This window comes from Oryx dammah, unplaced genomic scaffold (genome assembly GCF_014754425.2).
Source record: "Oryx dammah isolate SB20612 unplaced genomic scaffold, SCBI_Odam_1.1 HiC_scaffold_18, whole genome shotgun sequence".
In the NCBI taxonomy this organism is placed as follows: Eukaryota; Metazoa; Chordata; class Mammalia; order Artiodactyla; family Bovidae; genus Oryx; species Oryx dammah.
In genome coordinates this window covers 48659984-48673677 of record NW_024070202.1, presented here as the reverse complement: position 1 = coordinate 48673677, position 13694 = coordinate 48659984, and the positions used below count along the sequence as shown (strand labels likewise).

General features: G+C 39.9%; 1 protein-coding gene across 2 annotated transcripts in view; it reads right to left on the bottom strand.

Moving 5' to 3' along the window:
• The window catches only part of PRKAR2B (protein kinase cAMP-dependent type II regulatory subunit beta), a 111672-nt gene that overhangs the window by 20402 nt on the left and 77576 nt on the right, over window positions 1-13694 (bottom strand). For both annotated transcript variants that reach the window (XM_040260826.1, XM_040260827.1), the window contains exon 4: window positions 12724-12807. In XM_040260826.1, the coding sequence (XP_040116760.1) occupies window positions 12724-12807 (84 nt within the window). The remainder of the gene's footprint in view (window positions 1-12723; window positions 12808-13694) is intronic.

The window sequence follows — 13694 nt, the reverse complement described above, 5'->3', positions numbered from 1 at the left end:
TTGCCTTTTCCATGATCCAGCAGATGTTGGCAATTTGATCTCTGGTTCCTCTGTCTTTTCTAAAACCAGCTTGAACATCTGGAAGTTCACAGTTCACATATTGCTGAAGCCTGGCTTGGAGAATTTTGAGCATTCCTTTACTAGCGTGTGAGATGAGTGCAATTGTGCAGTAGTTTGAGCATTCTTTGGCATTACCTTTCTTTGGGATTGGAATGAAAACTGACCTTTTCCAGTCCTGTGGCCACTGCTGAGTTTTCCAAATTTGCTGACATATTGAGTGCAGCACTTTCACAGCATCATCTTCAGGATTTGAAATAGCTCAACTGGAATTCCATCACCTCCACTAGCTTTGTTGGTAGTGATGCTTTCTAAGGCCCACTTGACTTCACATTCCAGGATGTCTGGCTCTAGATGAGTGATCACACCATCGTGATTATCTGGGTCATGATTATCTGAAGATCTTTTTTGTATAGTTCTTCTGTGTATTCTTGCCTCCTCTTCTTAATATCTTCTGCTTCTGTTAGGTCCATACCATTTCTGTCTTTTATTGAGCCCATCTTCACGTGAAATGTTCCATTGGTATCTCTAATTTCTTGAAGAGGTCTCTAGTCTTTCTCATTCTGTTCTTTTTGTCTATTTCTTTTCATTGATCACTGAGGAAGGCTTTCTTATCTCTCCTTGCTATTCTTTCGAACTCTGCATTCAGATGCTTATATCTTTCCTTTTCTACTTTGCTTTTTGCTTCTCTCTTTTCACAGCTATTTGTAAGACCTCCCCAGAGAGCCATTTCGCTTTTTTGCATTTCTTTTCCATGGGGATGGTCTTGATGCCTGTCTCCTGTACAGTGTCACAAACCTCCATCCATAGTTCATCAGGCACTCTGTCTATCAGATCTAGGCCCTTAAATCTATTTCTCACTTCCACTGTATAATCATAAGGGATTTGATTTAGGTCATACCTGAATGGTCTAGTGGATTTCCCTACTTTCTTCAGTTTAAGTCTGTATTTGGCAATAAGGAGTTCCTGATCTGAGCCACAGTCAGCTCCTGGTCTTGGGCATCAGAGGGCAGACACACTGAAACCATAATCACAGAAAACTAGCCAATCTGATCACATGGACCACGCCTTGTCTAACTCAATGAAACTAAGCCATGCCGTGTGAGGCCACCCAAGACGGGCGGGTCATGGTGGAGAGATCTGACAGAAACTGGTCCACTGGAGAAGGGAATGGCAAACCACTTCAGTATTGTTGCCTTGAGAACCCCATGAACAGTATGAAAAGGCAAAATGATAGGATACCGAAAGAGTTAACTCCCCAGGTCGGTAGGTCCCCGGTATGCTACAGGAGATCAGTGGAGAAATAACTCCAGAAAGAATGAAGGGATGGAGCCAAAGCAAAAACAATACCCAGTTGTCGATGTGACTGGTGATAGAAGCATGGTCTGATGCTGTAAAGAGCACTATTGCATAGGAACCTGGAATGTTAGGTCCATGAATCAAAGCAAATTGGAAGTGGTCAAACAGGAGATGGCAAGAGTGAACGTCAACATTCTAGGAATCAGTGAACTAAAATGGACCGGAATGGGTGAATTTAACTCAGATGACCATTATATCTACTACTGTGGGCAGGAATCCCTTAGAAGAAATGGACTAGCCATCATGGTCAATAAAAGAGTCCGAAATGCAGTACTTGGATGCAGTCTCAAAAACTTCAGAATTATCTCTGTTCGTTTCCAAAGCAAACCATTCAGTATCACAGTGATCCAAGCCTATGCCCCAACCAGTAATGCTGAAGAAGCTGAAGTTGAACGGTTCTATGAAGACCTACGAGACCTTCTAGAACTAACATCCAAAAAAAGATGTCCTTTTCATTATAGGGGACTGGAATGCAAAAGTAGGAAGTCAAGAAACACCTGGAGTAACAGGCAAATTTGGCCTTGGAATACAGAATGAAGCAGGGCAAAGGCTAATAGAGTTTTGCCAAGAAAATGCACTGGTCATAGCAAACACCCTCTTCCAACAACACAAGAGAAGACTCTACACATGGACATCACCAGATGGTCAACACCGAAATCAGATAGTCATATAGAACAGTGGAATAGAATTGATAGTCTAGAAACAAAACCATACATCAGTAGTAATTTGATTTCAACCAAAATGCCAAGAACACTCACTGGGGAAAGAATAGTCTTTTCAATAAATGGTGAAAGGACAACTGGATTTCCACATGCAAAAGAACAAGGTAGGACTTCTACTTCACTTCTACTTCATGTAGAAGAATTAACTCAAAATGGACCAAAGATCTATATATAAGCTCTGAAATTGTAAAACTCTTAGAAGAAAACACAAGGGTAAGCCTTCATGACCTTCAAGTTAGCAGTATTTCTTAGACACTGAAGTCAAGAGTAAGAAAAGAAAAAGATAAATTGGACTTCAGAAAGGTAGCAAATTTTGTACATCAAAAGACATCATGCACTAAAGTAAAAAGACAATGTACAGAATGGAGTATTTGCAAATCAAGTGTACACAGACACACCACAAATACATATATATGTATTTGTATCATATATAAATGATAAGGGCCTCATATCTAGAATATAGAAAGAACTAGTAACTCAGCAACAAAAAGACAACCTAACTTTAAAAATGTATGGAGTTCTTAAATAGACTTTTCTCCAAAGATAACATACAAATGACCAATAAGCACCTGAAAACGTTCTTAAAATGGTTAGTCACGAGTGAAAATGCAGGTCAGAACCACAATGAAATGCCACTTCACCCCCACTAGGATGGTATCAGTTTTTTAAAAAGGAAAATAACAGGTGTTGGTGATGATGTGGAGAAATCAGAACCTAGTACATTGCTGGTGGTAAAGTAAACTAGTTCAGGCACTGTGGAAAATAGGCTGATGGCTTTTCAGAGTTAAACACAGAATTACCCTATGACTCAGCAGCTTCACTCCTAGGTTTAAATCCAGAAGAACTGAAAAAGGTGTTTCAGCAAATAGTTGCATATGATCGTTCATAGTCGCACTTGTCGCAGTTGTCAAAAGGTGGAAGTAACCCGAGTGCCCCCTGAAGATGAATGGAAAAGTAATTTGTGGTGTGTTTGTGCATGCGCATATATATACATGGAGCAAAGTGTACATATATACACATATATGTGGTTTCACCACGCTCCACCTTCTATACAAAGTGGAATGTTATTCACCCATGAAGAGGAATGAAGCTTCCCTGGTGGCTCAGTGGTAAAGAACCATCTGCCAACAAGAAGATGCGGGTTCGATCCCTGGTCAAGAAGATCCCCTGGAGAAGGAAACGGCAACCCACTCCTGTATTCTTGCCTGGGAAATCCCATGGACAGAGGAGCCTGGTAGGGCTACCAATCCATGCGGTTGTAAAGAGTCAGATACAACTTAGTGATTAAACAACAGGAATATATGCTACAACATAGCTGAACTTCAAAAACCTTATAATGACTAAGGTAAGCCAAGCACTAAAAGTCACATATTGTGTGATTCCAGTATATGTCTGACTCTTTGTGACCCTGTGTACTATAGCCCGCCAGGCTCCTCTGTCCAGGGAATTCTCCAGGCAAGAATACCGGAGTTGGGTATTCCCTTCTCCAGGGGATCTTCCCAACCCAAGGATCAAACCTGGGTCTCCTGCATTTCAGGCAAATTCTTTGCTGTCTGAGCCACAAAGAAAGCCCCATCATATGAAATATCCAAAAGAGACAGAAAACAGGTTGGTAATTGCCAGGGCCTAGTAGGAGAGAAAAATGGGAACTGACTGCTTAATGGACACAGGGTTTCCTTTTGGGGTGATGAAAATGTTTGGGAACTAGATACAGATGGTGGTTGCACAACTTTATGGATACTAACATGTTCACTTTAAAGAGGTAAATTTTATGTTATATGAAATTTCACTTTATAAAAAATTTTGTATTTATGTATATAGCCATCTGAACATGTTCATTTACTTTAGTTTTAATATTTAATGGTTAGAATACACTTCAAGGATGAGTTTGGAGTTAAGAAGTACACATTATTCTATATAACAGATAATCAGTAAGGATCTACTATATAGGACAGGGACCTATATTCAATATCTGGTAATAACCTACGAGGGAAAAAAATCTGAAATATATATGTATACCTGAATCACTTTGCTGTACACCTGAAACAAACACCACACTGTAAATCAGCTATGTTTCAATATTTTAAAAATGGTTTAAAAAAAGAGCTGTTTACAGAATTGATCCTTGAAGCGCCTCTACAAATTCCTGGGTTCCAGTAAACAATTTGAAAACCGCTGAGCCCTTTTGACAGCATGTGTAAGGTGGGGAGCCTGCCTTGACAGGAGCAGGGAACTCATGTCTTTGCTCCATCACCGCTAGACAGCTCTCCTCCTTAGGCAGGTCTTCACCTTGTTCCCAAACCTCCAGAAACGTCTGCCCTGCCATACCAGTTCTGGCCTCTGCAGCCATGCACATCATCAGTGTGACAGCAGGTGGCAGGTGCGCTCACTGGGGCTCCTCCTAGGGCAGGCTTTCAGACTTCTGGCTGCCCTTCATAGAGTGTTCTCATGCTTGCCAGCAACTCCAGTAAAAGACAGGGGTCTTAAAAGCCTCATGTTCGTTTCTTATTAGCTGCATTGCTTTCTGATGTATGGATGTACGAAACTTACTTATACAGAGCCTTGCTGACAAACTTGCTTTTTCAATTCTTTGCTGTCACGATGCACATTTTGCAATGAAAAAATGCCTGTGCACATGTCATTTCAAAAATGTGCATAGAATAACATCCTAGACAAGGAATGATGAGGTGACAGGGAACACCTTCAAAATGTTATTGACTGTGGCCAGCACTCCCTTGGAGGCCTGTTCCATCAACCATCTTCAGGAGGACTCCTCCTGCCCGCACCATATCCAACAGTCTAATAAAAAGAGTATCTCCTTTGCATTTTAATTTGCATTCCTCTGAGTGAAGATGAACGGTTCTCTGAAGACCTATAAGACCTTCTTGAACTAACACCCAAAAAAGATGTCCTTTTCATTATAGGGGACTGGGATGCAAAAGTAGGAAGTCAAGAAACACCTAAAGGAACAGGCAAATTAGGCCTTGAAATACGGAGTGAAGCAGGGCAAAGGCTAATAGAGTTTTGCCAAGAGAACGCACTGGTCATAGTAAACACCCTCTTCCAACAACACAAGAGAAGACTACACATGGACATCACCAGATGGTCAACACCGAAATTAGACTGATTATATTCTTTGCAGCCAAAGATGGAGAAGTGCCATACACTCAGCAAAAACAAGACCGGGAGCTGACTGTGGCTCAGATCATGAAATCCTTATTGCCAAATTCAGACTTAAATTGAAGAAAGGAGGGAAAACCACTAGACCATTCAGGTATCACCTAAATCAAATCCCTTATGATAATACAGTGGAAGTGAGAAATAGATTTAAGGGACTAGATCTGATAGAGTGCCCAATGAACTATGGACGGAGGTTCCTGACATTTTACAGGAGCCAGGCATTAAGACCATCCCCATGGAACAGAAATGCAAAAAAGCGAAATGGCTGTCTGGGAGGCCTTACAAGCAGCTGTGAAAAGAGAGAAGTAAAAAGCAAAGTAGAAAAGGAAAGATATAAGCATCTGAATGCAGAGTTCGAAAGAATAGCAAGGAGAGATAAGAAAGCCTTCCTCAGTGATCAATGCAAAGAAATAGAGGAAAACGACAGAATGGGAAAGACTAGATATCTCTTCAAGAAAATTAGAGATACCAGTGGAACATTTCACGTGAAGATGGGCTCGATAAAAGACAGAAATGGTATGGACCTAACAGAAGCAGAAGATATTAAGAAGAGGAGGCAAGAATACACAGAAGAACTGTACAAAAAAGATCTTCAGATAATCATGACCCAGATAATCACGATGGTGTGATCACTCATCTAGAGCCAGACATCCTGGAATGTGAAGTCAAGTGGGCCTTAGAAAGCATCACTACCAACAAAGCTAGTGGAGGTGATGGAATTCCAGTTGAGCTATTTCAAATCCTGAAGATGATGCTGTGAAAGTGCTGCACTCAATATGTCAGCAAATTTGGAAAACTCAGCAGTGGCCACAGGACTGGAAAAGGTCAGTTTTCATTCCAATCCCAAAGAAAGGTAATGCCAAAGAATGCTCAAACTACTGCACAATTGCACTCATCTCACACGCTAGTAAAGGAATGCTCAAAATTCTCCAAGCCAGGCTTCAGCAATATGTGAACTGTGAACTTCCAGATGTTCAAGCTGGTTTTAGAAAAGACAGAGGAACCAGAGATCAAATTGCCAACATCTGCTGGATCATGGAAAAGGCAAGAGAGTTCCAGAGAAACATCTATTTTTGCTTTATTGACTATGCCAAAGCCTTTGACTGTGTGGATCACAATAAACTGTGGAAAATTCTTCAAGAGATAGGAATACCAGACCACCTGACCTGCCTCTTGAGAAACCTATATGCAGGTCAGGAAGCAGCAGTTAGAAGTGGACATGGAACAACAGACTGGTTCTAAATAGGAAAAAGAGTACGTCAAGGCTGTATATTGTCACCCTGCTTATTTAACTTATATGCAGAGTACATCATGAGAAACGCTGGGCTGGAAGAAGCACAAGATGGAATCAAGATTGCCGGGAGAAATATCAATAACCTCAGATATGCAGATGACACTACCCTTATGGCAGAAAGTGAAGTGGAACTAAAAAGCCTCTTGATGAAAGTGAAACAGGACAGTGAAAAAGTTGGCTTAAAGCTCAACATTCAGAAAACTAAGATCCTGGCATCCGGTCCCATCACTTCATGGGAAATAGATGGGGAAACAGTGGAAACAGTGTCAGACTTTATTTTTCTGGGCTCCAAAATCACTGCAGATGGTGATTGCAGCCATGAAATTAAGACATTTACTCCATGGAAGGAACGTTATGAGAAACCTAGACAGCATATTTAAAAGCAGAGACATTACTTTGCCAACAAAGGTCTGTCTAGTCAAGGCTATGGTTTTTCCAGTGGTCATGTATGGATGTGAGAGTTGGGACTGTGAAGAAAGCTGAGCACCAAAGAATTGATGCTTTTGAACTGTGGTGTTGGAGAAGACTCTTGAGAGTCCCTTGGACTGCAGGGAGATCCAACCAGTCCATCCTAAAGGAGACCAGTCCTGGGTGTTCATTGGAAGGATAATGCTGAGGCTGAAACTGCAATACTTTGGCCACCTCATGTGAAGAGTTGACCTATTAGAAAAGACCCTGTTGCTGTGAGGGATTGGGGGCAGGAGGAGAGGGGGACGACAGAGGATGAGATGGCTGGATGTCATCACCGACTCGATTCACATGAGTCTGAGTGAATTCCGGGAGTTGGTGATGGACAGGGAGGCCTGGCGTGCTGCGATTCATGGGGTTGCAAAGAGTCAGACACGACTGAGTGACTGAACTGAACTGACTGATAATGCCTATCTGTATGTCAGTAACACATTCTTTTGATTACTGTAGTTTTGTAGTAAATACTTTTCAAAGTTTATTTATTTATTAACGTATAGTTGATATACAATATCAGGTTAGATTCAGGTGGCAGAGTAAAAGTTTTGAAATTTGCAAGTGTGAGTCTTCCAACTTTGTTCTTTTTCAACATTATTTTGACTTCCTGTTTGGGGCTCCTCTTGTATGTACAATGTTAAAACATTAGACAATAGCAAAACATAATGTGTGTCCATGGTTTAGCTTTATACACATAAATGTTACCAATTTAAACTTTTATAAATAATTTTTAAAAAGAATATGTAATCTCTGTAAATACAAATATACTGTTTAGTTAAAAAAAAAAAAGAACCAGGCAGAACACTGTGTAGAGTTTGCTGCCACTAAAATTTTTAAAAGAATTACCTGTATATACATAGCATAACCCTGGAAAAATATGCTCTTAGTGCTAAAAGAACTTGACTCCTGAGAAACTGGATTGCTGGGAAGCAGGGATAGACGGGAGATTCCCTTTCACTGACTTCTTTTTGTTCCTTTTGAATTTTTGTAAATTACATATGCGTATGTTGTTGTTGTTGTTTAGTCGCTAAGTCGTGTCCTACTCTTTGCAACCCCATGGACTTAACCTGCCAGGCTCCTCTGTTCATGGGATTTCCAGGCTCCTCTGTTCATGGGATTTCCAGGCAAGAATACTGGAGTGGGTTCCCATTTCCTTCTCCAGGGGATCTTCCGGCCAAAGGACTGAACCCCGGCTCCTGAGTCTGCTGCATTGTCAGACAGATTCTTTACCAATGAGCCACCAAGGAAGCCCATATATGCATACTGATTTAAATTAAATTAATTAAATTGCCAAACTCTCCATCTGAACCCAGAATGTAATAGTGTATCTTTATGTGAGTTAAGAAAAACTTCTGGAAGAAAGATGGTGATCAGTTTGCAGGCAGTGGCTTTCATCCCCTTCCTGGGTCCCTATGTGAGCTCTGGCTCCTACTTGTGAAAGAACAGCCAGGACTGGAGATGAAGCCAATGGGTCTGTAAAACAGTGCTTTCTTGATGTGATGTTAATTGGCCCCATGGGGACCAAATGAGTTCATCAATCCAGGCAACATATGGTCACCTATCAAAATTACAAAGTTTGATTAAATGGTTTACAATTATTTTATTTTTGCTTACTATTTATATTTCAACTTGTTTAGAGCAGGTGGAGGGGGAATATCAGCTTCATTGATTAGCTCTAGTCCTGGATGTTAAATGTAAAAAAGATGAAATATACTGCTATATAATAACTTTTTGTTATCTTGGAATTAGCTGCATTTTAAAATATTATAAAGCTTAAGAATTCATACATGGATGTATGAAAAAGTAATCCCTGCTAAAATACAGAACAATTATTTCTTTTAGAACTTCTGTGTGTGACAGGTATCTGTTCTAGTCAATCAAAATGTTAATTTCCCCATAATTATGCACAGAGTGCAAAGAATGTAGGAAATATTTAATATGCAGAGGCTTATCTCAGGGACTGACAGCTCCTGTAGGAAAACCACATCTTATTCGCCTACAGAATGCAAATTCGAGACTGAGCTCAGTAAAAGGGCCCTGACTCCCTTAAAAAATAACAATTTACTCTCCATTAATGAAAGAGCCTATCATATAGCATAGGACAATTATTTCAGTTTGCCTCAAATTAGAAGTATTTCAGAAGAAACATGGCCTACTGAGTTGAGCATTAAAATATTCATGAAAAGAATATCTTCAAAGAGATTAATAATTATAAATGCTGGGCTCAATGTATGAATATACAGAACTCCAAGAAAAAATGTTCTGAGGTCTAGAAGGTGCTAGATTTTCAAGCTAAACAACGCCTTTAACAAAGTCAAATGAGATAGTGGATACAAAGCCACGACTGCTTCTTGCTAATCTGTAATCATGGCTTCTTCTTCCTCCTTCCAAGTTTTCCCTTTCCAGGGAAAGGCACCAGACGCTGGGGCTCATCCGAGACTCTTTCTGTTAGGCCTCAGTTCATTTGCTCACCAAGGACCAACTTCTGCTTGTCCTGAGTACTTTATGAAACCATTACTCTCTCCCCTTCCTCAGCTGAGTCTGTTTCTTTCCCCCTTAACAAGGCATGATTGCTGTTTCCTCACTGAGCTCCGTCCTTTTGTTCCTGACCTGTCCCTCTCTCACCTTTAATTCCACCCCTACACTGTCACCACAGTGACCTTAGCCGCCCCTGACTGTTACTGTCTCTGCTTAAAATGCTACTGCCTGCGTAGAGCGTGTGTCCACTGCTCCTGTGTGGCATGCCGCACGGGTCCTTCCTGACGCAGCATGTACACCTCAGCCCCCACCAATGGATGTCTTCCACTTCAGGCTCCAGTGTTGACACTCTCCAGTTTTTTCGTTCAACTGGCTATTTCTGACTCATTTTCTGAGGCTCAGTTCAAGTGTCTCTCTGGCTTCCTGGATTCTCAGCTGAGAAGCCCTCACCCTTCCCTAGCCCTGACCATATTACAGCATTTATCACATTTTACCAACTGGATTTTTATATGTATCTGAATCCCTCACCAAGTATAAGTTCCAAGAGCACAAGAACTATGTCTAAGTATTTTTGTGGCATCCTACGCTTTATACAGGCCCTGGAACACAGTGGGTGGTCAAGGAATTGACCTGAAAGGAGCTGCTATATGATATGCAGATTATATAAATGAAGTATGTAATTCAATTTAAATGCATTTGGGTTATGGCAAAAATATACATATGATAAAAAACTAGAAATTTGCTTAAAATATGAACTTAAAATCTTCAACCTGCTATATTTGGGGATAAATTTCCTATTTCAAGTGGTTATTTTCTGAGAAAAATTAATTTTTACTTATTTATATTCTGTATTGTTCTTAGAAGGATTTTAGATAGTAGAGAAATAAATCAAGATGGTATGAGATCAAATTCAAAAAAAAGATCTTTTGGAAACAACTATATAAATACGTTTACTTCATCCCAATAAAATATTCAACAATGGTAATTTATGAACTTGGTAATTTCATGAACTGACTTTTTCTTTTTTGTCCTTACAAACTGTGACCTTTAAATATATATATATATGTATATATATATATGACTTTCAACAGAGCAGTAAAATCTTTAAAAAGTCTAAAAAAAAATCCTATGTTTATAAAAATAACCACTATATTTAAGTAAAGATTTTCTCTGTCAGAATACACAGGAAAAGTTTTATTATTATTTAAAATGCAATCAAACTTTTCACAATGCTTTGAAAGAATTAAAGTTGCAATGGTAAGAAAAATCAATTTACTTTAGAGGATGGAACAGAACAGGCAGCATCCGAGGAAACTATAACTGGCAGCTATTTCACTGATGCCTGTTATCACTGCTGAAGCATTAAAATACTGGCTGAAATGAATAGGAAAGTAAACAAATAAAATAACATGGTAGTACCAAAACACTGCCCTGGAGTGTCTTCACATTGGGTTCTAGTCCTTCCTACTCAAAGTGTGGCTGTGAGAGGAGAGCACTGCTATCACCTGGGAGCCTGTGAGAAATACAGACTCAGGCCCCACCACTGATCTACTCATCAGAATCTGCATTTTAAACAAGACCCTCCGATGATGTATAGGCATATTAAAGCTTGAGAAACTGTTTTTGGTGACCCTGCAATTTTCCCATGCAAAGTTCTGGCCTGAAAATAGAATCTCCTTGCTGAAGCCTACCCCTAAGGATAAAACTAAGGGTTAACTTCATAGCTGTCTTCTAGGTCTATCTGAAGCAAAAGAATTAAATACTAAATTAACTTAATTCCAATACCAAAATTACCATCTTAGACACATACACCGACACATACCTGTATCTTTTCACTAACAATTATTTGAATTCATTTTGGTGAAAGATCACTAGAGATTATAGTTTCCATGTCCTTTGTTTCATAGAATCATTATCATTCTAGATAAAAGAAATCTAAGATTATCTGGAAGCCCATCAAAATCTTTTAGTTGCTTATTCTACTATTTAATACTACCAGGAAATACTACCAGTTTTTCACTCATAAACTAAATTCCTACACTATCTTAATTCCATTTCTTCTTCCTCCATCATTAGTTACCAGCAACCCCATTCTTTACAGCTTTAGTTTAGGTGATAATTCTGGAGGACCTGGATCAAAGTGGGCAAAACTTGTACTATGTGGTCCTAAAATAAAATCTCCAAAGTTACAAAATATAATCTGTGATCCTGGAGGATATAACATAAACATAACTGGTATCAGACAAGGAGCTTTAAAAAGTAATTTCAGGGAATAATATGATCCAGCATAGAAAACTTGGTATAATGCAGCATGAAATGTATTATAAAGTATTCTTTATAAAAATGGCCTTCTAAAAAAGACTTCATCTTGTAAGAACGGGTTTTGATTTAATGTTTTCTTCTCTGGCATCAATCTGAAAACTATTAAGATGTTCAGTCTGACCAAAAAAAGAACTGAAATAAGTTATACAAGTTGATTCAGGTTTCACATGAGAACTTGGTAGCAAGGGTTCTTCCCCAAATGACAAACAGCAATGAATGAGCATAATCTGCAACGAAAGGAGCAGAGCACTGAGGTCAGGGAGCAAGGCACTGAGGTCAGGGAGCAGGGCACTGAGGTCAGGGTGCAGGGCAAAGTCTGAACAGCATGATCACTCCTTCTGAGAGAGGGGATTCTAGAAATACATCCCAAACCAAAGATGAGAGATTTCAAAACTTTTATGAAGGAAAAAAAAAAATCCTTCTACCTTTAAAGTCAAGTAGAAGTTTATTTTTAAAATATGTATAATATAAAAGTCATACATTAAAATATAATACTGGCTGGTGAGAGAGGCACTCCCCCATGGACCCTGCGTACCCCTACTGAGTGGCCGAAGAACGCAGTCTTAGCCTCTCTTCATCCGGGCCACTTCTCAGGGCTGTGTCTGCAGTAACCTTTGATGAATGACCTAATGCCTTCCCCCGACACACAGCAGGCACTCATACTTGCTCTGACAGCAGTCACCCCTCAGCAACCAGAACACAACCCAATGCACACGCAGGCATCTGTGGTGGGGCCTTTACATTGCCCTGGGTGATGTCAGCTTGTAAAGAGGGTGAAATCCAAGACCCTTCACAGTTCTTCATATGGACACTGAAAAAAATCATCTCTATTATTGAGATTTATCTTACCGGATCCAGGTTCTTAAATAGCAGGATGTCTTTGCAAGCCTCTTGCAATCGATTTCTCTGATCGTCAGTTTTGGGATGTATAATCTACAAGAACACCAAATCCACAATTAGACTAGTCTCCTTACTCATAATGGATAACATTTCCTAGCGGGACATTAGAAGGAAGAATGGTTACAGTTGAGGTTCACTTTAGGTGACTAGACATTAACTACCAGCCTGCTAATAGGGGAAAGTAATACAACTTGTCTCAGGGAGGTGGTGGGCATTAATCAATACAGCCCTTGAATGTTTTCCAAAGAAGTGTTTCCCCCAGGTTAGCAAGTTCATTCTGTAAAGGTCTGGATGGGCTAATCACTAAAGACTCTGAAGGTCCAGCGGGAACATAAAAAAGGACTAAGTGTTGTAACAGTTATGTTGAAAATCTACAGACTGTCTTTATTCTGTTCGCATGCTAAGTCCCTTCAGGTATATCTGACTCTTTGCGACCTCACCTGGAAGCCCATCAAAATCTTTTAGTCCCTATTCTACTATTTAATACTACCAGGAAATTTTTCCACTAATAGTCTGCCAGGCTCCTCTGTTCACAGGATTCTCCAGGCAAGAATACTGAAGTGGATTGCCATGCCCTCCTCCAGGGGATCTTCCCGACCCAGGGATCAAACCCTTATCTCATGTCTCCCACATTGGCAGGCAGATTCTTTGCCTCAAGCACCACCTGGGAAGCCCTTATGCTGTTTAATACTCTTAATATTCTTTAATACTGTTTCTTAATTTTTACCACTAAACTTAATACTCTTTCAGAATGTAGCCCCTTTCTTTAAAACTTGATAAAATGTCTAGATGTGAGTAAATTCTTACCTGTATATTAGATATTAAATACATTTTATGCATAACACATTTAACCGAGCCCACAGGGAGTGATTTTGCACAGGGAGCAAGCAATCATGTACTGGCACATCAGGAGACTATGG